The 23,560-nt window shown below is 40.1% G+C and overlaps 1 protein-coding gene and 10 non-coding genes across 11 annotated transcripts; 10 read left to right on the top strand and 1 right to left on the bottom strand.

The window, feature by feature from the left end:
- Window positions 1–2,657: 2,657 nt before the first annotated feature.
- On the bottom strand, window positions 2,658–6,309 carry wfikkn2a (info WAP, follistatin/kazal, immunoglobulin, kunitz and netrin domain containing 2a). The gene is made up of 2 exons (XM_027003370.2): window positions 5,811–6,309; window positions 2,658–5,293 (listed from the first exon to the last, which is right to left on the bottom strand). Exons 1-2 carry the CDS (start codon window positions 6,006–6,008, stop codon window positions 3,782–3,784), a joined length of 1,710 nt encoding a protein of 569 aa, XP_026859171.1. The 5' UTR covers window positions 6,009–6,309; the 3' UTR covers window positions 2,658–3,781.
- A 3,797-nt stretch (window positions 6,310–10,106) lies between these two features.
- trnas-gcu lies at window positions 10,107–10,188 on the top strand. Its single transcript has one exon. It is a non-coding gene; the product is annotated as a tRNA-Ser (tRNA).
- Window positions 10,189–11,553: 1,365 nt separating this feature from the next.
- Window positions 11,554–11,635, top strand: trnas-gcu. The gene has a single exon. It is a non-coding gene; the product is annotated as a tRNA-Ser (tRNA).
- Window positions 11,636–13,000: 1,365 nt separating this feature from the next.
- trnas-gcu lies at window positions 13,001–13,082 on the top strand. The gene has a single exon. It is a non-coding gene; the product is annotated as a tRNA-Ser (tRNA).
- Window positions 13,083–14,448: 1,366 nt separating this feature from the next.
- trnas-gcu lies at window positions 14,449–14,530 on the top strand. The gene has a single exon. It is a non-coding gene; the product is annotated as a tRNA-Ser (tRNA).
- Window positions 14,531–15,939: 1,409 nt separating this feature from the next.
- trnas-gcu lies at window positions 15,940–16,021 on the top strand. Its single transcript has one exon. It is a non-coding gene; the product is annotated as a tRNA-Ser (tRNA).
- A 1,366-nt stretch (window positions 16,022–17,387) lies between these two features.
- trnas-gcu lies at window positions 17,388–17,469 on the top strand. Its single transcript has one exon. It is a non-coding gene; the product is annotated as a tRNA-Ser (tRNA).
- Window positions 17,470–18,835: 1,366 nt separating this feature from the next.
- Window positions 18,836–18,917, top strand: trnas-gcu. Its single transcript has one exon. It is a non-coding gene; the product is annotated as a tRNA-Ser (tRNA).
- A 1,366-nt stretch (window positions 18,918–20,283) lies between these two features.
- On the top strand, window positions 20,284–20,365 carry trnas-gcu. Its single transcript has one exon. It is a non-coding gene; the product is annotated as a tRNA-Ser (tRNA).
- Window positions 20,366–21,733: 1,368 nt separating this feature from the next.
- On the top strand, window positions 21,734–21,815 carry trnas-gcu. The gene has a single exon. It is a non-coding gene; the product is annotated as a tRNA-Ser (tRNA).
- Window positions 21,816–23,181: 1,366 nt separating this feature from the next.
- On the top strand, window positions 23,182–23,263 carry trnas-gcu. Its single transcript has one exon. It is a non-coding gene; the product is annotated as a tRNA-Ser (tRNA).
- Window positions 23,264–23,560: the final 297 nt, after the last annotated feature.

Genomic DNA, 23,560 nt, shown 5'->3' with positions numbered 1-23,560 from the left:
ATTTTTCATCTCCAAGCTGTGTAAACTTCTGTATTTTTATTTATTTGTATAAACTCGAATTCTTATTGGATTTAAACATATCACATGATGAGGGAGGGTGTGGCCTAATGAGGTTAACACCCTATATCAGGGTGTGATAATTATTAGGCAGCTTCTTTTCCTCAGGCAAAATGAGCCAAAAAATAGATTTAACTGACTCTGAAACATCAAAAATTGTAAAAGCATCTTTCAGAGGGATGCAGGAAATTGCTAAGATATTGGCGTGTAATCACAAAACCAGAAAACATTTTGTTGCAAATAGTCAGCAGGGTTGCAAGAAATGTGTTGAGAAAAAAGACACAAATTAACTGCCAAAGATTTGAGAAGAATCAAACTTGAAACGACCAGGAACTCATTATCGTCCAGTGCTGTCATATTTCAGAACTGCAACCTTCCTGGAGTGCCCAGAAGTACAAAGTGTTCAGTACTCAGAAGTGTTCAGTACTCAGTACTCAGTTTTAGAAGACATTTATTGCAAGCAGTGGAACAGGAAAAAGTTTGCATTTCAAGAAGACCATGATTTTTATGCAGGACAATGCTCCATCGCATGCATCGAAGTACTCCACTGCGTGGTTAGCCAGTAAAGGCCTTAAACATGAAAGAATAATGACATGGCCCCCTTCCTCAACTGACCTAAACCCTAATGAGAACATGTAGGCCCTTCTTAAATGGGAGATTTATGGTGAAGGAAAACAATACAGCTCTCTGAACAGTGTCTGGGAGGCTATGGTTGCTGCTGCACAAAAAGTTGATCGTCAACAGATTAAGAAATTGACAGACTCCTATGAATGGAAGGCTTATGACTGTTATTGAAAAGAAGGGTGGCTATATTGGTCACTGATTTTTTTGAAATGTCAGAAATGTTTATTTATAAACTTTGAATTGTTTATTATTCTCACCAGATGACAATAAACAAGTGATGGGAAAATTTCCATTTTTCTTTTAGTTGCATAATAATTCTGCACACTAATAGTTGCCCAATAATTATGCACACATGGGTATTCTCCTAAGAAAGCCAAAGCCTCACTTTCACTTTCTTAAAAAGTCAGGTTTGAGGTTTATTAACATTTTGGATTGATTGAAAGCACTGTAGTTGTTCAATAATGAAATGAATCCTCCAATAATTGCGCACACAGTGTGTTTGTGTGTGTGTGTGTGTGTGTGTGTGTATTTCTTTTTTTTTGGAAGAAGATTCCAGGTGAGTAACTGCGGTGTACTGTAAGAGATGAAGAGATGTCAAAATTATAGTGAAGTACACAGTTTCCAGAGAAACAGGATGTCTGACAAAGCTTACCTCCTACAGCTAACAGTTTATTAACTAATGAACTATTCTGTTTTCCAACAAGATAATGCACCTTATCTGTTTTTTTTTGGTGTGTGTGTTTTCTTAAATTAGGCACATCTGATTGAACTAATTAGAATGATCTATTCCTTATTGAGTTAGGAATAATGAAAACACAAACATTTGCTGTTTGTGAAGCTCACAGGCTACATCAGTGCAAACTTCTGAAGCTTCTGAAATGGAGTTGTTATCTACATGTGTCTCCTACTGAACAGCAGATGTCAGTCTAACAGCCTTAATGACAGTTGAGAGATGTCATACATTCCAAGAAACAAACGGCCTTGCAATAGTCCAAAGATGTGAATGGATTTTTGAATGATTAAAGCTGCAGCAAATAATATTACAGCTCTTGCTACAGTTTGACTATATCAAGTTCTCTATTAAAGGTTTTCTCTAAATCCCCTCCCCTCTCTTAGCTTGTACTTTGTTATGCTGCATGCTCATGCACAATAATTCACATGCAGTGAAGACAACCTCTTTGTAAAGAAATATCCTGATTGTTTTTAGGTTACTGATTACAGAGCAGTCACAGAAACATTTTTTGTTTTCAAAACTATTTAATTAATATCATGGTATAAAGGCAGTCTAGTCAAAGGGTTCTTCAAATAAATTGCTTACATCAGCTTTAAATTCATGTAATTTGAGCATAATTAGCTACAGCTACACAAGTGTTTGTCACAGGACCTTTCAACCAGGGCATTTTATTACATACTACATACTATTTCTATTTTGTATTTTAGTTTACAAATGCTCATATTTAGTGAACACAGACCTGGCTTATGTGAGGAAGTTGTCATTGGCCAGTGAACTTGAGCCTGACTGCTGTATTTGACACTTTTCAACAGTTATAATGAACTCTCTCCCTCTTACATTCCCTCTTTCTCTCTTCTCCCTTTTCTTTAGCCTCTTACAGGGTCATGGACCTGGGCCTCATTGGACAGCCTGAAGTAGCAGACATCAGAGGCCCACCCTGGGGAAAACAATCACGTATTGGCCCTCTCTCTCCCATCCGGCTTAAGTCAAGAGTTCAAAGCACTGCCTTTAAAACAGAGTGCAGTGCATGCGCATGTGTCTACATGCGTGTGTGCGCAGCAGCTTCCCTACTGGCACAGTGTCACGGCATGCCTGGAGTCAGGCCGAGAAGATGAGAGCGCCAGGCAGCGGGAGTCTCGGCCCCAAGATCCCAGGCTCTCACATGAAAGGTTGGCAGGAGAGGAGAGTACACCAGACCCAGACACAACACGAGGATCAGACTGGCCCCCCTCTGCCCCCTCCCTCCGGCAACCCCCTCTTACCCCCACCACCATACAGCTGGAATGTGACCTGCTCAAGTTCGAGGGCCAGTCCTGACCGACAATAGAGGAGTGGGAAAGGGGAGGGAACGATCCAACACAAAAAGTCCCCCTTCACAAAGCACAGCCAAAAACCATTGAGTTTAAATGCTTGCATGCTTAAATGAGTGCAGGCTTACCCACGACCATGTCAGTGGTATGAAGAAATTAAGGCATAGAGGAATGAAGACAAAGACATGTAATCAAAGGAATACTATTTTTAATCACCTTTTCTCACACTGTGTACATAAATGTTATTTACATTCATGATAATACAAAATTAATTTTGTTAATTAATAGTTATCTCATTAATATGTTGACTCTTACATTTTATGAAAAAAACATATATGCTATGCAAAGCTTGTGTATGACTACCTAGTACTTCACTTCCTGGTAAATATGAGTTAGGATGGTAAAATAAATAAATACACCTTAATATAAAGCAGGGGAAACTATACTACAACACAATTACAAGGTGCAATGCATAAACTTAAGTGTAAGTGTGTGTGTGTGTGTGTGTGTGTGTGTGTGTGTGTGTGTGTGTGTGTGTGTAAAAATATATAAGAAAAGAACATTAAATTAGAAAGGTTTCCCAGTATGTTTCCAAATTTTTTGATTTTGATTTTCTTTTTCATGCATGACCTGAAGGCCATGAGTTTTAACTTAAGCTATTGCCTATAAGGCATTTATTAGATCATATCATGTGACTCAGATTTAAAAGAAAATGTAAAATATTTTAATCAAACTAAAATATATTTAAAAAAAGGATTTTCACAATTCTTTACAACATAAGTGCTTGAAAACAGTTAAGTTCAGACTACAGTACATGTAAATAACATTGGTAATTTACCTTAGTACACAGAGATATTTGTGTATCCTATGTAGAATTCACTGTTTTTCTCTGCACTACTTGTTCAAACAATAAAATAGCGCTAAATACCTTTAGGTAGTATGATAACACCAAAAATTGTAAATGGCAGCTTGCTCTGGCTTACAGCAAAAGGCACAAGGGAAAAGAGCAGTCAAGGTGTATCATGGAGTCCAAAGCAGTACGACAGCACTGCACATGCTACTGTACATTGCCCAAGTCCTTGAGAAAGGTGCACGTCTTCTTACTGATTACCTCACGGAGCTTGCGTACACGGCGACTGCTGGAGCTGCCCACAAAGCTGTCGGGTTGAAGCACGGCCATCCCATTGTGCACCTCCCCCATTATGATCATCTGGCCTTCAGCACTTGTAATGTTTGGACATGGACAGCTCCAGTCCATGTTGAGCAATGTCACCTCCAAGGGCTCCTGTCCAAAGAACTTCAGCCCCATCTTCTCATCCTTCAGGATCTCCTCCACCATTATAAGAGCGTGGCCTGAATCCTGGTCCTCTGTTAGCTCTGTCATGCGGCCCAAGATGACAAAGTCACTCTTGCAGAAGCTGGTTACCATCCTCTGCCGTGGCTTGCACAGCTTGCAGTTGTGGTTCTTGGGGAAGGGACACATCTCCTCACAGGCCTCCTTGCTCTCAAAATTGTTCTCATTGCCACCGCAGCCACCATAAATGAAAGACTGACACTGTTTGAGGAGATGGTTGTATGCCCAGCGTGGTTCATAAGCTTTGCAAGGACCCTGGAGACTGGGAAGGGAGCAAGGGGCAGCCAGCTCCGCTCCACAAGACAACATGCAAGACTTGTAAGTGTCAAAGTGATTCCTGTTCCTGTTACACTGGCTGTAGGTGAAGGTAAAGCAGTTGTTGCGCTTGGCCTCATAGTACCAGCTGATACTCTCCTCCCCACAGTCACCTATATCGGGTGCTTTCAGGCACTCCTCGGCAGGCATGCGGGTGGAGTTTGCCTGGCCTTCACTAGTAGCCTGCTCCTGATGGACAACAGACAGTGGGAAGTGGGCCTGTAGAGATCCGCCCAGGTTCTTGGCTGTGCAGGTGTAGATTCCAGCATCCTGGAGCTGGGCATTGTAAATAACAAGTTGACCAATATTAGTCACGACTACATTACCCCTCACATAGTTGGGCTGCATGACTGTATTCTCTTTCCCTTCCACCTGCTTCTCCCATGTGATCTCTGGTTTGGGCTTGCCTGTCACTTCACACAGGAAGCTCGCTGTCTCTCCCACAAACACAAAATTGTGTGCTGGATTGCTGATCACAGCAGGTGGCTGGATGTCCATAGGAGTAGTCTCCAGGCGGACAGTGGTGGGGTGCATAGTTGTCTCATCAGGAAGTGGGCTCGTGTTGGGCCATATGAGGTGGTATCTGCAGGTGACCTCATTGAGGGTGACACCCTTAGAGCAGGCTTCTGCATCCATATAGCACTTGTTGTAGTAGGTCATGCCATCTGAGGCACAGGTGAAATGGGGCTCACGCTCACAGCGATCACGGCACTTGCACACCGGTTGCCCATCCCAGATGTCACACTCAGATCCCTGCTGGGTGCACATAAACTTGTCGCAAGTGGCCTCCTTTGGCATACCCATTGGTCCTTTGTTTCCTTTTATGTCCATATAACGGGCTGCCACACAGCTCTTACTCCCACACACGTTTAGGCAGCATTTCTCAAATGTCTCACAATCCTGAAGGATACGGAAATAACAAGAATATCCATCAGATATTCACTCTTCATAGATATATGAGTCTCGTTACTACAGAGTCCCTTTCACTGAGGCATATTTATTTTTGCAAAGTATAGGTAAGCACATACATTAAACTTATGTAACTCACGGAACAAGAAATATACAAAGTACAACCAGAAATTTTAAACCCTAGAAATGTTTCTGATTAAGTAACCTTATTTCATTGGCATGTGACACTTTGGAATTTATCTACCATTTCCTTGGAGTTAGGCTAAATTGTATTATATGTACATTTATATATTTCCATGAAGTCTATTCAGATAAAAACTCGCGAAATTCCTTGCAATATTTTTATTGCTAACCATTTACACCTAAGCGAGATATTATAATGCGCTCATGTTTACCTAGGTGAAATCTCGCTCATATTTACCTAGGTGAAATCTCTTCGATCTCGAAGTAGCGTTAGCGTACATAAAAAGAACACGCTCTACGAGCGCAAGACGAGGAATGCACTCACCTGATCTGATTCACACTCACGCATGCAGGTACTCATGGCGTCTACCCAGAGATTCGGGTTCATCTCATTAGGACACATTCCTGCGTGAGAATACACGACTTTTGACAAAGTTATTGCCCTGACCTGACGGTCCAAAGACAAGACACAGAGCTGGCCAAACAAAAACCAGATCCATCGGGGAAACAGCATCCACCACATTTCCAACGTATAAAGGTAGGCGGACGAACACTGGAGTAAAATCTTTCAAAAAGTTAGAAACTTGGCGCTGTCATGTGCAAAACAATCGACAGATATTCTGGAATTATGCGACGGTAGATCTCACTATACAGTCACATCGGTTTGTAAGAGGACGCCTGGTCAGTACTGGGAGTTTGCGGAGTGGAGAAGTCGGTCCTTTACACCACCTTTAATAGTGCTATGAGATTAGGTAGCGGTATTTGAACCCTACTACTTAATATATAACACTCGGTTTAGAAAAGCTGTCTCATGCAAAGTACAAATGAGATTACATTAACTTCTTCATTCTGATTTACACATTTGACATTTAAACTCTACGTTCGTACTGGTACCTACATGACGTGCAGCAACATCTTTTAACCCTTTACTAGCATAACGTCTGGTGACGATATTATTTATCGTATAAGGCTGTGTAAAATTAATATGCAATCAAATTCCATTAACTTTGGTCTTAAACGTGTAACATTTATACTTCAGGGTTATATTGGTAACTGTGTGACATGCAGCAACATCTTTTAACCCTTGAAGAGCCTAATGTATGGTGACAACATATTACTTGCATTAAGGCATGCATAGATATTAATCTATTAAATCAGTAATGAACTCCAGCTGTGGTGGTTCTGGGAGTAGGGGTCATATGGTTGAAAGCTGCAACCTGCAATGTGAGCAGCTATCACACAATGTGTTGTTACATGCCTCTTTTACACTATTATCATTTATGACTGGGGCTTCTCGGGCTTATAGAAATCAAATGGAAATTTAGGGAAGTATATTGATGAGAAAATTAGATGGATAAAAAGCATTAGGTCAGTGGTTAGTGGCCTTTATTTTCTTAATTACTCTGTTTTGTCAGCATTCAGGTTTGGTGCTTTTCTTAGGAGGCTCTGAACGCTGGAGGTCGCTCTGATCTAAAAGCAGATCTGAAACATCTGCATTCACATAGACAGTCATTTGCAAACAGACATTACATAGGCTGGCTCATGCAGCAGATCACACTACAACCATTTTCTCATAACTTAATGGGAATCTTCTAAAGTGGCACAAAATACTGTCTGTGGTCAGGCTTGTATAGTACACTTAAAAAGTCCTCCAAGTTGAAAATTGTTAGACTTTGTCACATATGGCATATATAAAGAGTATGTGTAGTAACCTGTTAATTAATTATTATCATCTAATTATCACCTATTAGTGTAGATACACAAAGTTAAAAGATAACAATTTAGTAACCATGCCCAGGGTAGTCAGGGTAATATATGAAAAACCTGTCTGTTCCTGAGTCTGTTCTTCCCAAGCTTAGCTCATGCTGGGTCTCTGAGGCCCAGAGCCCCCTGTCTCTAACCTCTTTCAGCGACCCACTGTGCCTGCTCTCTGCACATGTACATACTCCCCCCCCCCCCCAACACACACAAAGAGCACGTGCGAGAGACAGAGAGAGAGAGGCAACACTTATCTCAATATGTAAGTTGTGTAACTTATATAATTATGTCATTAACACAGAATATACATTTTAATGAACACTTACATTTGCTTACATTTGTGAATACTCTGGGGAAAAAAATGGTGGGTTTTAGTGTATATTCTAATAATTTTACATCAGAAAATTTATCTGAAATCCAACTCAAGCTTTTAGGATAGCATTTACATACAGTAGTACTTGTAATATGATATGTGACATTTTACATTTTTGATAGTACTGATTCCACTTCATAACATGTGCTCACTAAATCCTAAAGTCACCAAGGAGAGCAATTATATATATACATATATGCATTTATATATGCACCATTGCCATTATAATGTTAGCCTCAAAAAGCACACTGCCATTTTGTTTTTGCCACTCTGGCCCCTAAGCCTACAGACCCTTTCAACCCCTCACCCTTGGAAAGCAGAAATCCAGCATTCCACACATAGCGCATACACCATACTGAATGTGTGTTAGATATTGGATAACAACAGCATAGAACTCCTGCTGCTGCACTGGAGAGGTCTAGCTCTTGCCACTTGTATTGTCTGCAAACAGACCTTGACTTTGACAACCCCAGCTTCAACCTATTTATTCCAATTATTATGGAAACTTCTTGAGTTTAAGTACCTCTGAGTCTCTTTTTTATGATGAGTTTTAATATGTAAAAAATTGATGCACTCTTCTGTATACTTTGGCAAGTAGAAACAGTTGTCTCTCTTTTAATTAAAATATATTGCATAAATAGACAACAGGAAAACTAGTTACCATCTACATCTTATACAAACACATTCATCCAAAAACTCATAGGATGCCATATGAAAACAACATATATTTACTGCATTTAATTTAGTAGATTATTTGTGACAAATGCTGAAAATAGGGGGTATCATTTTAAAAAAATGTAATTTTGTTAGAGGCATACATTTTCTAATTTTCCTAGAGACACAAGTACTTTATCCACAAAAGACATTGATTGGTTAACCAAATATTTAGTAAAGCTATGAAAATATGTGCATCGTTTAATACATAAGACTTATTTTTGTATAAGTTAGGAAATGGTCATGTAACCTTTTTGTCTCACAGCAGCTCTCTGGTGAGGCTCTGCATTGTGCTTGATGGAATAAAGGAAGCCAGGGAACAAAAACCTGTGGTGCATCAGTTGGTGGCGCTGTTTCGTTGGGAAGCTTCTCTCTCTCAGCCCTTTATATGCAGCAGTTTCTCTCTTTAAGAAATAAAACTGGTTTCTTAAAACTGAGCTACATAGCTAATATTATTATTCTCCAGTTGATGTTTTGTTTTACTTGCACTAGACAGCACACAAAAGACTGACATTTACAGAAAACTTAAAAAGCTGTGGGACATATTCTGATGTTTATACTTTTCTGTATTTAACATTTTTAAACAAATAAAGTACCTTAACAGCATTTTGAGAGACTGAATAAAGTACATGAATATAGATGATACCTCAAAGCCCACATCCAGATTATCTTGCAAATTAAGGATTTAGAATCACAAAAGTAAGACAAAAATAATTATTAATTCCCAACAAATAAATGATATAGTTGTTACTACATGTCTAATATCTGTAAAGCATTGAGGGATGTTTGATATTTTCCAAGGATTATACATGAATTATTTTTCAGAGACTAAATCGGCATGACTCACCTTCAAGAAATAAAACAGTAGTGAAGTTATGGAAGCCACATCACAGCAAAGAACAGAAGAAACAGTGCACATGGCAAATAGTGATTAAATCTGATAATAATACCATGAGCTAGTCACTTTTTAAGAGCTGGTGAAAAAGTGGCCCAGAGATTAAGGTGATGGACCACTAATTCATTGTGCTCTGTAGTTGTGGGTTTAATTCCCACCTCTGTTGTGGATGTTTAGTTAAACAAGAAAGAAAGGTCTGCAGTTAAGCACTTGGGTGAAGGTTTTTGGCTCGATTCATCAGGGTATACTGAAAATAATAAATCAACAGTGCTGAAACAATGACATACCAGAGTAGAATAATAGCACTTAACTGCTGTTTTCAGGTTCAATCCAATGCTAATTGGCAACACCTGTTTTCAGGTGCCCTGGACCAAATTGTAAATCTTGTACTCTTGAATTCATCTCAGTCCTTCAAACCTGACCCGGATGTTAAGGTGATGGGTAGGTAATCCTCTAACCTCTGCATGAGAATTTCTATTTTGAACATGAGTTTGTCCTTGAACTGAACTTATATCCCCAAACAGTTGATGTGGTCACAGATATGTCAAAGTGAAGTATGAATAGTCCATTGTGTTCTGGACCTGTGTGTTTGAAACCCATCTTTGTCCACAAGGCTTTGTTTACATATTCTCAGAATGACTGGGCTTGTTGAGTTTGTATCCTTCTGAAGGCTGTTTTAAATCTCGATGACACCAATCAACTTGGCTGAACGGATGCTGAAAGTAAAAGGCTCATTAGTTGGCCCCCTTCGTAAATGGGCTGTAAAGCTAACGAATAAACAGAGTTTGCACAATGTACATGTCTTTGTATACAAAGTGCTGTTACAAGGCATACTGAATTTGTTTTCATCTTTTAATTTGCAGTTAGAAAAAGTAAGATGTGACGAGGTGGCCGAGAGGTTAAGGCGATGGACTGCTAATCCATTGTGCTGTGCACGCGTGGGTTCGAATCCCACCTTCGTCGTTGATGCTAAAACAAGCTCTAGTCAGATGTGTGTACTCTAGATGGTTAAAGGCATAGTCTTATTGTTTGAGATGGGTCTGAATGCTTTTGGCTGGAATGATCAGGGTCTACTGAAAATAAGGAATCAACAGTGCTGAAACAATGACATACCAGTGCAGTGTAATAGCATTTAACTGCTGTTTTCAGGAGCCCTAGACCAAATTGTTAATCTTCTACTCTTGAATTCAACTCAGTCCTTCAACCCTGACCTGGATGTTAAGGAGATGGGTAGGTAAACCTCTAACATCTGCATGAGAATTTCTATTGTGAACATGAGTTTGTCCTTGAACTGAACTTCTATCCCCAAACCGTTGATGTGGTCAGAGATATGTTAAAGTGAAGTATGGATAGTCCATTGTGTTCGGGACCTGTGTGTCTTTGAAACCCATCTTTGTCCACAAGGCTTTGTTTACATATTCTCAGAATGACTGGGCTTGTTGAGTTTGTATCCTTCTGAAGGCTGTTTTAAATCTCGATGACACCAATCAACTTGTCTGAACGGATACTGAAAGTAAAAGGATCATTAGTTGGCCCCCTTCTTAAATGGGCTGTAAAGCTAACGAATAAACAGAGTTTGCACAATGTACATGTCTTTGTATACAAAGTGCTGTTACAACGACAATCGTGGAAGAGAGTTTGAGTCGGTGGCTAGCGATTTCTTCAAGCTCAATATGCTCAATTGATCAGGGTCTACTGAAAATAAGGAATCAACAGGGCTGAAACAATGACATACCAGAGCAGAATAATAGCATTCCACTGCTGTTTTAAGGTTCAATCCCATGCTAATTGGCAAAACCTGTTTTCAGGTGCCCTAGACTAAATTGTAAATCTTCTACTCTTGAATTCAACTCAGTCCTTCAACCCTGACCAGGATGTTAAGGTGATGGGTAGGTAATCCTCTAACCTCTGCATGAGAATTTCTATGTTGAAAATGAGTTGTCCTTGAACTGAACTTATATCCCCAAACAGTTGATGTGGTCACAGATATGTCAAAGCGAAGTATTGATAGTCCATTGTGTTCTGGACCTGTGTGTTTGAAACCCATCTTTGTCCACAAGGCTTTGTTTACATATTCTCAGAATGACTGGGCTTGTTGAGTTTGTATCCTTCTGAAGGCTGTTTTAAATCTCGATGACACCAATCAACTTGGCTGAACGGATGCTGAAAGTAAAAGGCTCATTAGTTGGCCCCCTTCGTAAATGGGCTGTAAAGCTAACGAATAAACAGAGTTTGCACAATGTACATGTCTTTGTATACAAAGTGCTATTACATGGCATACTGAATATGTTTTCATCTTTTAATTTGCAGTTAGAAAAAGTAAGCTGTAACGAGGTGGCCGAGAGGTTAAGGCGATGGACTGCTAATCCATTGTGCTGTGCACGCGTGGGTTAGAATCCCACCTTTGTTGTTGATGCTAAAACAAGCTCTAGTCAGATGTGTGTACTCTAGATGGTTAAAGGCATAGTCTTATTGTTTGAGATGGGTCTGAATGCTTTTGGCTGGAATGATCAGGGTCTACTGAAAATAAGGAATCAACAGTGCTGAAACAATGACATACCAGTGCAGTGTAATAGAATTTAACTGCTGTTTTCAGGTGCCCTAGACCAAATTGTAAATCTTCTACTCTTGAATTCAACTCAGTCCTTCAACCCTGACCTGGATGTTAAGGAGATGGGTAGGTAAACCTCTAACATCTGCATGAGAATTTCTATTGTGAACATGAGTTTGTCCTTGAACTGAACTTCTATCCCCAAACCGTTGATGTGGTCAGAGATATGTTAAAGTGAAGTATGGATAGTCCATTGTGTTCGGGACCTGTGTGTCTTTGAAACCCATCTTTGTCCCCAAAGCTTTGTTTACATATTCTCAGAATGACTGGGATTGTTGAGTTTGTATCCTTCTGAAGGCTGTTTTAAATCTCGATGACACCAATCAACTTGTCTGAACGGATGGTGAAAGTAAAAGGATCATTAGTTGGCCCCCTTCTTAAATGGGCTGTAAAGCTAACGAATAAACAGAGTTTGCACATTGTACATGTCTTTGTATACAAAGTGCTGTTACAACGACAATCGTGGAAGAGAGTTTGAGTCGGTGGCTAGCGATTTCTTCAAGCTCAATATGCTCAATTGATCAGGGTCTACTGAAAAGAAGAAATCAACAATACTGAAACAATGACATACCAGAGTAGAATAATAGCATTCCACTGCTGTTTTAAGGTTCAATCCCATGCTAATTGGCAAAACCTGTTTTCAGGTGCCCTAGACTAAATTGTAAATCTTCTACTCTTGAATTCAACTCAGTCCTTCAACCCTGACCAGGATGTTAAGGTGATGGGTAGGTAATCCTCTAACCTCTGCATGAGAATTTCTATGTTGAAAACGAGTTTGTCCTTGAACTGAACTTATATCCCCAAACAGTTGATGTGGTCACAGATATGTCAAAGTGAAGTATTGATAGTCCATTGTGTTCTGGACCTGTGTGTTTGAAACCCATCTTTGTCCACAAGGCTTTGTTTACATATTCTCAGAATGACTGGGCTTGTTGAGTTTGTATCCTTCTGAAGGCTGTTTTAAATCTCGATGACACCAATCAACTTGGCTGAACGGATGCTGAAAGTAAAAGGCTCATTAGTTGGCCCCCTTCGTAAATGGGCTGTAAAGCTAACGAATAAACAGAGTTTGCACAATGTACATGTCTTTGTATACAAAGTGCTGTTACAAGGCATACTGAATTGTTTTCATCTTTTAATTTGCAGTTAGAAAAAGTAAGATGTGACGAGGTGGCCGAGAGGTTAAGGCGATGGACTGCTAATCCATTGTGCTGTGCACGCGTGGGTTCGAATCCCACCTTCGTCGTTGATGCTAAAACAAGCTCTAGTCAGATGTGTGTACTCTAGATGGTTAAAGGCATAGTCTTATTGTTTGAGATGGGTCTGAATGCTTTTGGCTGGAATGATCAGGGTCTACTGAAAATAAGGAATCAACAGTGCTGAAACAATGACATACCAGTGCAGTGTAATAGCATTTAACTGCTGTTTTCAGGAGCCCTAGACCAAATTGTTAATCTTCTACTCTTGAATTCAACTCAGTCCTTCAACCCTGACCTGGATGTTAAGGAGATGGGTAGGTAAACCTCTAACATCTGCATGAGAATTTCTATTGTGAACATGAGTTTGTCCTTGAACTGAACTTCTATCCCCAAACCGTTGATGTGGTCAGAGATATGTTAAAGTGAAGTATGGATAGTCCATTGTGTTCGGGACCTGTGTGTCTTTGAAACCCATCTTTGTCCCCAAAGCTTTGTTTACATATTCTCAGAATGACTGGGATTGTTGAGTTTGTATCCTTCTGAAGGCTGTTTTAAATCTCGATGACACCAATCAACTTGTCTGAACGGATGGTGAAAGTAAAAGGATCATTAGTTGGCCCCCTTCTTAAATGGGCTGTAAAGCTAACGAATAAACAGAGTTTGCACAATGTACATGTCTTTGTATACAAAGTGCTGTTACAAGGACAATCGTGGAAGAGAGTTTGAGTCGGTGGCTAGCGATTTCTTCAAGCTCAATATGCTCAATTGATCAGGGTCTACTGAAAATAAGAAATCAACAGGGCTGAAACAATGACATACCAGAGCAGAATAATAGCATTCCACTGCTGTTTTAAGGTTCAATCCCATGCTAATTGGCAAAACCTGTTTTCAGGTGCCCTAGACTAAATTGTAAATCTTCTACTCTTGAATTCAACTCAGTCCTTCAACCCTGACCAGGATATTAAGGTGATGGTTAGGTAATCCTCTAACCTCTGCATGAGAATTTCTATGTTGAAAATGAGTTTGTCCTTGAACTGAACTTATATCCCCAAACAGTTGATGTGGTCACAGATATGTCAAAGTGAAGTATGGATAGTCCATTGTGTTCTGGACCTGTGTGTTTGAAACCCATCTTTGTCCACAAGGCTTTGTTTACATATTCTCAGAATGACTGGGCTTGTTGAGTTTGTATCCTTCTGAAGGCTGTTTTAAATCTCGATGACACCAATCAACTTGGCTGAACGGATGCTGAAAGTAAAAGGCTCATTAGTTGGCCCCCTTCGTAAATGGGCTGTAAAGCTAACGAATAAACAGAGTTTGCACAATGTACATGTCTTTGTATACAAAGTGCTGTTACAAGGCATACTGAATATGTTTTCAACTTTTAATTTGCAGTTAGAAAAAGGAAGATGTGATGAGGTGGCCGAGAGGTTAAGGCGATGGACTGCTAATCCATTGTGCTGTGCACGCGTGGGTTCGAATCCCACCTTCGTCGTTGATGCTAAACAAGCTCTAGTCAGATGTGTGTACTCTAGATGGTTAAAGGCATAGTCTTATTGTTTGAGATGGGTCTGAATGCTTTTGGCTGGAATGATCAGGGTCTACTGAAAATAAGGAATCAACAGTGCTGAAACAATGACATACCAGTGCAGTGTAATAGCATTTAACTGCTGTTTTCAGGTAGCCCTAGACCAAATTGTTAATCTTCTACTCTTGAATTCAACTCAGTCCTTCAACCCTGACCTGGATGTTAAGGAGATGGGTAGGTAAACCTCTAACATCTGCATGAGAATTTCTATTGTGAACATGAGTTTGTCCTTGAACTGAACTTCTATCCCCAAACCGTTGATGTGGTCAGAGATATGTTAAAGTGAAGTATGGATAGTCCATTGTGTTCGGGACCTGTGTGTCTTTGAAACCCATCTTTGTCCCCAAAGCTTTGTTTACATATTCTCAGAATGACTGGGATTGTTGAGTTTGTATCCTTCTGAAGGCTGTTTTAAATCTCGATGACACCAATCAACTTGTCTGAACGGATGGTGAAAGTAAAAGGATCATTAGTTGGCCCCCTTCTTAAATGGGCTGTAAAGCTAACGAATAAACAGAGTTTGCACAATGTACATGTCTTTGTATACAAAGTGCTGTTACAACGACATTGTGCTGTGCACGCGTGGGTTGGAATCCCACCTTCGTCGTTGATGCTAAGACAAGCTCTAGTCAGATGTGTGTACTCTAGATGGTTAAAGACATAGTCTTATTGTTTGAGATGGGTCTGAATGCTTTTGGCTGGAATGATCAGGGTCTACTGAAAATAAGGAATCAACAGTGCTGCAACAATGACACACCAGTGCAGTGTAATAGCATTTAACTGCTGTTTTTAGGTGCCCTAGACCAAATTGTAAATCTTCTACTCGTGAATTCAACTCAGTCCTTCAACCCTGACCAGGATATTAAGGTGATGGTTAGGTAATCCTCTAACCTCTGCATGAGAATTTCTATGTTGAAAATGAGTTTGTCCTTGAACTGAACTTCTATCCCCAAACCGTTGATGTGGTCAGAGATATGTTAAAGTGAAGTATGGATAGTCCATTGTGTTCGGGACCTGTGTGTCTTTGAAACCCATCTTTGTCCCCAAAGCTTTGTTTACATATTCTCAGAATGACTGGGCTTGTTGAGTTTGTATCCTTCTGAAGGCTGTTTTAAATCTCGATGACACCAATCAACTTGGCTGAACGGATGCTGAAAGTAAAAGGCTCATTAGTTGGCCCCCTTCGTAAATGGGCTGTAAAGCTAACGAATAAACAGAGTTTGCACAATGTACATGTCTTTGTATACAAAGTGCTGTTACAAGGCATACTGAATTTGTTTTCATCTTTTAATTTGCAGTTAGAAAAAGTAAGATGTGACGAGGTGGCCGAGAGGTTAAGGCGATGGACTGCTAATCCATTGTGCTGTGCACGCGTGGGTTCGAATCCCACCTTCGTCGTTGATGCTAAAACAAGCTCTAGTCAGATGTGTGTACTCTAGATGGTTAAAGGCATAGTCTTATTGTTTGAGATGGGTCTGAATGCTTTTGGCTGGAATGATCAGGGTCTACTGAAAATAAGGAATCAACAGTGCTGAAACAATGACATACCAGTGCAGTGTAATAGCATTTAACTGCTGTTTTCAGGAGCCCTAGACCAAATTGTTAATCTTCTACTCTTGAATTCAACTCAGTCCTTCAACCCTGACCTGGATGTTAAGGAGATGGGTAGGTAAACCTCTAACATCTGCATGAGAATTTCTATTGTGAACATGAGTTTGTCCTTGAACTGAACTTCTATCCCCAAACCGTTGATGTGGTCAGAGATATGTTAAAGTGAAGTATGGATAGTCCATTGTGTTCGGGACCTGTGTGTCTTTGAAACCCATCTTTGTCCCCAAAGCTTTGTTTACATATTCTCAGAATGACTGGGATTGTTGAGTTTGTATCCTTCTGAAGGCTGTTTTAAATCTCGATGACACCAATCAACTTGTCTGAACGGATGGTGAAAGTAAAAGGATCATTAGTTGGCCCCCTTCTTAAATGGGCTGTAAAGCTAACGAATAAACAGAGTTTGCACATTGTACATGTCTTTGTATACAAAGTGCTGTTACAACGACAATCGTGGAAGAGAGTTTGAGTCAGTGGCTAGCGATTTCTTCAAGCTCAATATGCTAAATTGATCAGGGTCTACTGAAAATAAGGAATCAACAGGGCTGAAACAATGACATACCAGAGCAGAATAATAGCATTCCACTGCTGTTTTAAGGTTCAATCCCATGCTAATTGGCAAAACCTGTTTTCAGGTGCCCTAGACTAAATTGTAAATCTTCTACTCTTGAATTCAACTCAGTCCTTCAACCCTGACCAGGATATTAAGGTGATGGTTAGGTAATCCTCTAACCTCTGCATGAGAATTTCTATGTTGAACATGAGTTTGTCCTTGAACTGAACTTATATCCCCAAACAGTTGATGTGGTCACAGATATGTCAAAGTGAAGTATGAATAGTCCATTGTGTTCTGGACCTGTGTGTTTGAAACCCATCTTTGTCCACAAGGCTTTGTTTACATATTCTCAGAATGACTGGGCTTGTTGAGTTTGTATCCTTCTGAAGGCTGTTTTAAATCTCGATGACACCAATCAACTTGGCTGAACGGATGCTGAAAGTAAAAGGCTCATTAGTTGGCCCCCTTCGTAAATGGGCTGTAAAGCTAACGAATAAACAGAGTTTGCACAATGTACATGTCTTTGTATACAAAGTGCTGTTACAAGGCATACTGAATTTGTTTTCATCTTTTAATTTGCAGTTAGAAAAAGTAAGATGTGACGAGGTGGCCGAGAGGTTAAGGCGATGGACTGCTAATCCATTGTGCTGTGCACGCGTGGGTTCGAATCCCACCTTCGTCGTTGATGCTAAAACAAGCTCTAGTCAGATGTGTGTACTCTAGATGGTTAAAGGCATAGTCTTATTGTTTGAGATGGGTCTGAATGCTTTTGGCTGGAATGATCAGGGTCTACTGAAAATAAGGAATCAACAGTGCTGAAACAATGACATACCAGTGCAGTGTAATAGCATTTAACTGCTGTTTTCAGGTGCCCTAGACCAAATTGTAAATCTTCTACTCTTGAATTCAACTCAGTCCTTCAACCCTGACCTGGATGTTAAGGAGATGGGTAGGTAAACCTCTAACATCTGCATGAGAATTTCTATTGTGAACATGAGTTTGTCCTTGAACTGAACTTCTATCCCCAAACCGTTGATGTGGTCAGAGATATGTTAAAGTGAAGTATGGATAGTCCATTGTGTTCGGGACCTGTGTGTCTTTGAAACCCATCTTTGTCCCCAAAGCTTTGTTTACATATTCTCAGAATGACTGGGATTGTTGAGTTTGTATCCTTCTGAAGGCTGTTTTAAATCTCGATGACACCAATCAACTTGTCTGAACGGATGGTGAAAGTAAAAGGATCATTAGTTGGCCCCCTTCTTAAATGGGCTGTAAAGCTAACGAATAAACAGAGTTTGCACATTGTACATGTCTTTGTATACAAAGTGCTGTTACAACGACAATCGTGGAAGAGAGTTTGAGTCGGTGGCTAGCGATTTCTTCAAGCTCAATATGCTAAATTGATCAGGGTCTACTGAAAATAAGGAATCAACAGGGCTGAAACAATGACATACCAGAGCAGAATAATAGCATTCCACTGCTGTTTTAAGGTTCATTCCCATGCTAATTGGCAAAACCTGTTTTCAGGTGCCCTAGACTAAATTGTAAATCTTCTACTCTTGAATTCAACTCAGTCCTTCAACCCTGACCAGGATATTAACGTGATGGTTAAGTAATCCTCTAACCTCTGCATGAGAATTTCTATGTTGAAAATGAGTTTGTCCTTGAACTGAACTTATATCCCCAAACAGTTGATGTGGTCACAGATATGTCAAAGTGAAGTATGGATAGTCCATTGTGTTCTGGACCTGTGTGTTTGAAACCCATCTTTGTCCACAAGGCTTTGTTTACATATTCTCAGAATGACTGGGCTTGTTGAGTTTGTATCCTTCTGAAGGCTGTTTTAAATCTCGATGACACCAATCAACTTGGCTGAACGGATGCTGAAAGTAAAAGGCTCATTAGTTGGCCCCCTTCGTAAATGGGCTGTAAAGCTAACGAATAAACAGAGTTTGCACAATGTACATGTCTTTGTATACAAAGTGCTGTTACAAGGCATACTGAATTTGTTTTCATCTTTTAATTTGCAGTTAGAAAAAGTAAGATGTGACGAGGTGGCCGAGAGGTTAAGGCGATGGACTGCTAATCCATTGTGCTGTGCACGCGTGGGTTCGAATCCCACCTTCGTCGTTGATCCTAAAACAAGCTCTAGTCAGATGTGTGTACTCTAGATGGTTAAAGGCATAGTCTTATTGTTTGAGATGGGTCTGAATGCTTTTGGCTGGAATGATCAGGGTCTACTGAAAATAAGGAATCAACAGTGCTGAAACAATGACATACCAGTGCAGTGTAATAGCATTTAACTGCTGTTTTCAGGAGCCCTAGACCAAATTGTTAATCTTCTACTCTTGAATTCAACTCAGTCCTTCAACCCTGACCTGGATGTTAAGGAGATGGGTAGGTAAACCTCTAACAACTGCATGAGAATTTCTATTGTGAACATGAGTTTGTCATTGAACTGAACTTCTATCCCCAAACAGTTGATGTGGTCAAAGATATGTTAAAGTGAAGTATGGATAGTCCATTGTGTTCGGGACCTGTGTGTCTTTGAAACCCATCTTTGTCCCCAAAGCTTTGTTTACATATTCTCAGAATGACTGGGATTGTTGAGTTTGTATCCTTCTGAAGGCTGTTTTAAATCTCGATGACACCAATCAACTTGTCTGAACGGATGGTGAAAGTAAAAGGATCATTAGTTGGCCCCCTTCTTAAATGGGCTGTAAAGCTAACGAATAAACAGAGTTTGCACATTGTACATGTCTTTGTATACAAAGTGCTGTTACAACGACAATCGTGGAAGAGAGTTTGAGTCGGTGGCTAGCGATTTCTTCAAGCTCAATATGCTAAATTGATCAGGGTCTACTGAAAATAAGGAATCAACAGGGCTGAAACAATGACATACCAGAGCAGAATAATAGCATTCCACTGCTGTTTTAAGGTTCATTGCCATGCTAATTGGCAAAACCTGTTTTCAGGTGCCCTAGACTAAATTGTAAATCTTCTACTCTTGAATTCAACTCAGTCCTTCAACCCTGACCAGGATATTAAGGTGATGGTTAAGTAATCCTCTAACCTCTGCATGAGAATTTCTATGTTGAAAACGAGTTTGTCCTTGAACTGAACTTATATCCCCAAACAGTTGATGTGGTCACAGACATGTCAAAGTGAAGTATTGATAGTCCATTGTGTTCTGGACCTGTGTGTTTGAAACCCATCTTTGTCCACAAGGCTTTGTTTACATATTCTCAGAATGACTGGGCTTGTTGAGTTTGTATCCTTCTGAAGGCTGTTTTAAATCTCGATGACACCAATCAACTTGGCTGAACGGATGCTGAAAGTAAAAGGCTCATTAGTTGGCCCCCTTCGTAAATGGGCTGTAAAGCTAACGAATAAACAGAGTTTGCACAATGTACATGTCTTTGTATACAAAGTGCTGTTACAAGGCATACTGAATTTGTTTTCATCTTTTAATTTGCAGTTAGAAAAAGTAAGATGTGACGAGGTGGCCGAGAGGTTAAGGCGATGGACTGCTAATCCATTGTGCTGTGCACGCGTGGGTTCGAATCCCACCTTCGTCGTTGATGCCTAAAACAAGCTCTAGTCAGATGTGTGTACTCTAGATGGTTAAAGGCATAGTCTTATTGTTTGAGATGGGTCTGAATGCTTTTGGCTGGAATGATCAGGGTCTACTGAAAATAAGGAATCAACAGTGCTGAAACAATGACATACCAGTGCAGTGTAATAGCATTTAACTGCTGTTTTCAGGAGCCCTAGACCAAATTGTTAATCTTCTACTCTTGAATTCAACTCAGTCCTTCAACCCTGACCTGGATGTTAAGGAGATGGGTAGGTAAACCTCTAACATCTGCATGAGAATTTCTATTGTGAACATGAGTTTGTCCTTGAACTGAACTTCTATCCCCAAACCGTTGATGTGGTCACAGATATGTCAAAGTGAAGTATGGATAGTCCATTGTGTTCGGGACCTGTGTGTCTTTGAAACCCATCTTTGTCCCCAAAGCTTTGTTTACATATTCTCAGAATGACTGGGATTGTTGAGTTTGTATCCTTCTGAAGGCTGTTTTAAATCTCGATGACACCAATCAACTTGTCTGAACGGATGGTGAAAGTAAAAGGATCATTAGTTGGCCCCCTTCTTAAATGGGCTGTAAAGCTAACGAATAAACAGCGTTTGCACAATTGTACATGTCTTTGTATACAAAGTGCTGTTACAACGGACAATCGTGGAAGGAGAGTTTGAGTCGGTGGCTAGCGATTTCTTCAAGCTCAATATACTCAATTGATCAGGGTCTACTGAAAATAAGAATCAACAATGCTGAAACAATGACATACCAGAGCAGAATAATAGCATTCCACTGCTGTTTTAAGGTTCAATCCCATGCTAATTGGCAAAACCTGTTTTCAGGTGCCCTAGACTAAATTGTAAATCTTCTACTCTTGAATTCAACTCAGTCCTTCAACCCTGACCAGGATGTTAAGGTGATGGTTAGGTAATCCTCTAACCTCTGCATGAGAATTTCTATGTTGAACATGAGTTTGTCCTTGAACTGAACTTATATCCCCAAACAGTTGATGTGGTCACAGATATGTCAAAGTGAAGTATGATAGTCCATTGTGTTCTGGACCTGTGTGTTTGAAACCCATCTTTGTCCACAAGGCTTTGTTTACATATTCTCAGAATGACTGGGCTTGTTGAGTTTGTATCCTTCTGAAGGCTGTTTTAAATCTCGATGACACCAATCAACTTGGCTGAACGGATGCTGAAAGTAAAAGGCTCATTAGTTGGCCCCCTTCGTAAATGGGCTGTAAAGCTAACGAATAAACAGAGTTTGCACAATGTACATGTCTTTGTATACAAAGTGCTGTTACAAGGCATACTGAATTTGTTTTCATCTTTTAATTTGCAGTTAGAAAAAGTAAGATGTGACGAGGTGGCCGAGAGGTTAAGGCGATGGACTGCTAATCCATTGTGCTGTGCACGCGTGGGTTCGAATCCCACCTTCGTCGTTGATGCTAAAACAAGCTCTAGTCAGATGTGTGTACTCTAGATGGTTAAAGGCATAGTCTTATTGTTTGAGATGGGTCTGAATGCTTTTGGCTGGAATGATCAGGGTCTACTGAAAATAAGGAATCAACAGTGCTGAAACAATGACATACCAGTGCAGTGTAATAGCATTTAACTGCTGTTTTCAGGAGCCCTAGACCAAATTGTTAATCTTCTACTCTTGAATTCAACTCAGTCCTTCAACCCTGACCTGGATGTTAAGGAGATGGGTAGGTAAACCTCTAACATCTGCATGAGAATTTCAATTGTGAACATGAGTTTGTCATTGAACTGAACTTCTATCCCCAAACAGTTGATGTGGTCACAGATATGTTAAAGTGAAGTATGGATAGTCCATTGTGTTCGGGACCTGTGTGTCTTTGAAACCCATCTTTGTCCCCAAAGCTTTGTTTACATATTCTCAGAATGACTGGGATTGTTGAGTTTGTATCCTTCTGAAGGCTGTTTTTAATCTCGATGACACCAATCAACTTGTCTGAACGGATGGTGAAAGTAAAAGGATCATTAGTTGGCCCCCTTCTTAAATGGGCTGTAAAGCTAACGAATAAACAGAGTTTGCACATTGTACATGTCTTTGTATACAAAGTGCTGTTACAACGACAATCGTGGAAGAGAGTTTGAGTCGGTGGCTAGCGATTTCTTCAAGCTCAATATGCTCAATTGATCAGGGTCTACTGAAAAGAAGAAATCAACAATACTGAAACAATGACATACCAGAGCAGAATAATAGCATTCCACTGCTGTTTTAAGGTTCAATCCCATGCTAATTGGCAAAACCTGTTTTCAGGTGCCCTAGACTAAATTGTAAATCTTCTACTCTTGAATTCAACTCAGTCCTTCAACCCTGACCAGGATATTAAGGTGATGGTTAGGTAATCCTCTAACCTCTGCATGAGAATTTCTATGTTGAACATGAGTTTGTCCTTGAACTGAACTTATATCCCCAAACAGTTGATGTGGTCACAGATATGTCAAAGTGAAGTATTGATAGTCCATTGTGTTCTGGACCTGTGTGTTTGAAACCCATCTTTGTCCACAAGGCTTTGTTTACATATTCTCAGAATGACTGGGCTTGTTGAGTTTGTATCCTTCTGAAGGCTGTTTTAAATCTCGATGACACCAATCAACTTGGCTGAACGGATGCTGAAAGTAAAAGGCTCATTAGTTGGCCCCCTTCGTAAATGGGCTGTAAAGCTAACGAATAAACAGAGTTTGCACAATGTACATGTCTTTGTATACAAAGTGCTGTTACAAGGCATACTGAATTTGTTTTCATCTTTTAATTTGCAGTTAGAAAAAGTAAGATGTGACGAGGTGGCCGAGAGGTTAAGGCGATGGACTGCTAATCCATTGTGCTGTGCACGCGTGGGTTCGAATCCCACCTTCGTCGTTGATCCTAAAACAAGCTCTAGTCAGATGTGTGTACTCTAGATGGTTAAAGGCATAGTCTTATTGTTTGAGATGGGTCTGAATGCTTTTGGCTGGAATGATCAGGGTCTACTGAAAATAAGGAATCAACAGTGCTGAAACAATGACATACCAGTGCAGTGTAATAGCATTTAACTGCTGTTTTCAGGAGCCCTAGACCAAATTGTTAATCTTCTACTCTTGAATTCAACTCAGTCCTTCAACCCTGACCTGGATGTTAAGGAGATGGGTAGGTAAACCTCTAACATCTGCATGAGAA

Source organism: Electrophorus electricus, chromosome 1, assembly GCF_013358815.1.
Source record: "Electrophorus electricus isolate fEleEle1 chromosome 1, fEleEle1.pri, whole genome shotgun sequence".
Classification (NCBI taxonomy): domain Eukaryota; kingdom Metazoa; phylum Chordata; class Actinopteri; order Gymnotiformes; family Gymnotidae; genus Electrophorus; species Electrophorus electricus.
Note: the sequence above shows the minus strand (reverse complement) of the source record. Positions and strands in the feature narration are given on the sequence as shown.

Coding starts and splice junctions, on each gene's coding strand:
- wfikkn2a (XM_027003370.2), bottom strand. CDS start 6,008: ATGTGGTGGATGCTGTTTCCCCGATGGATCTGGTTTTTGTTTGGCCAG. Junction 5,294..5,810: donor GTGAGTGTGAATCAGATCAG/GTGAGTGCATTC, acceptor CGTATCCTTCAG/GATTGTGAGACATTTGAGAA.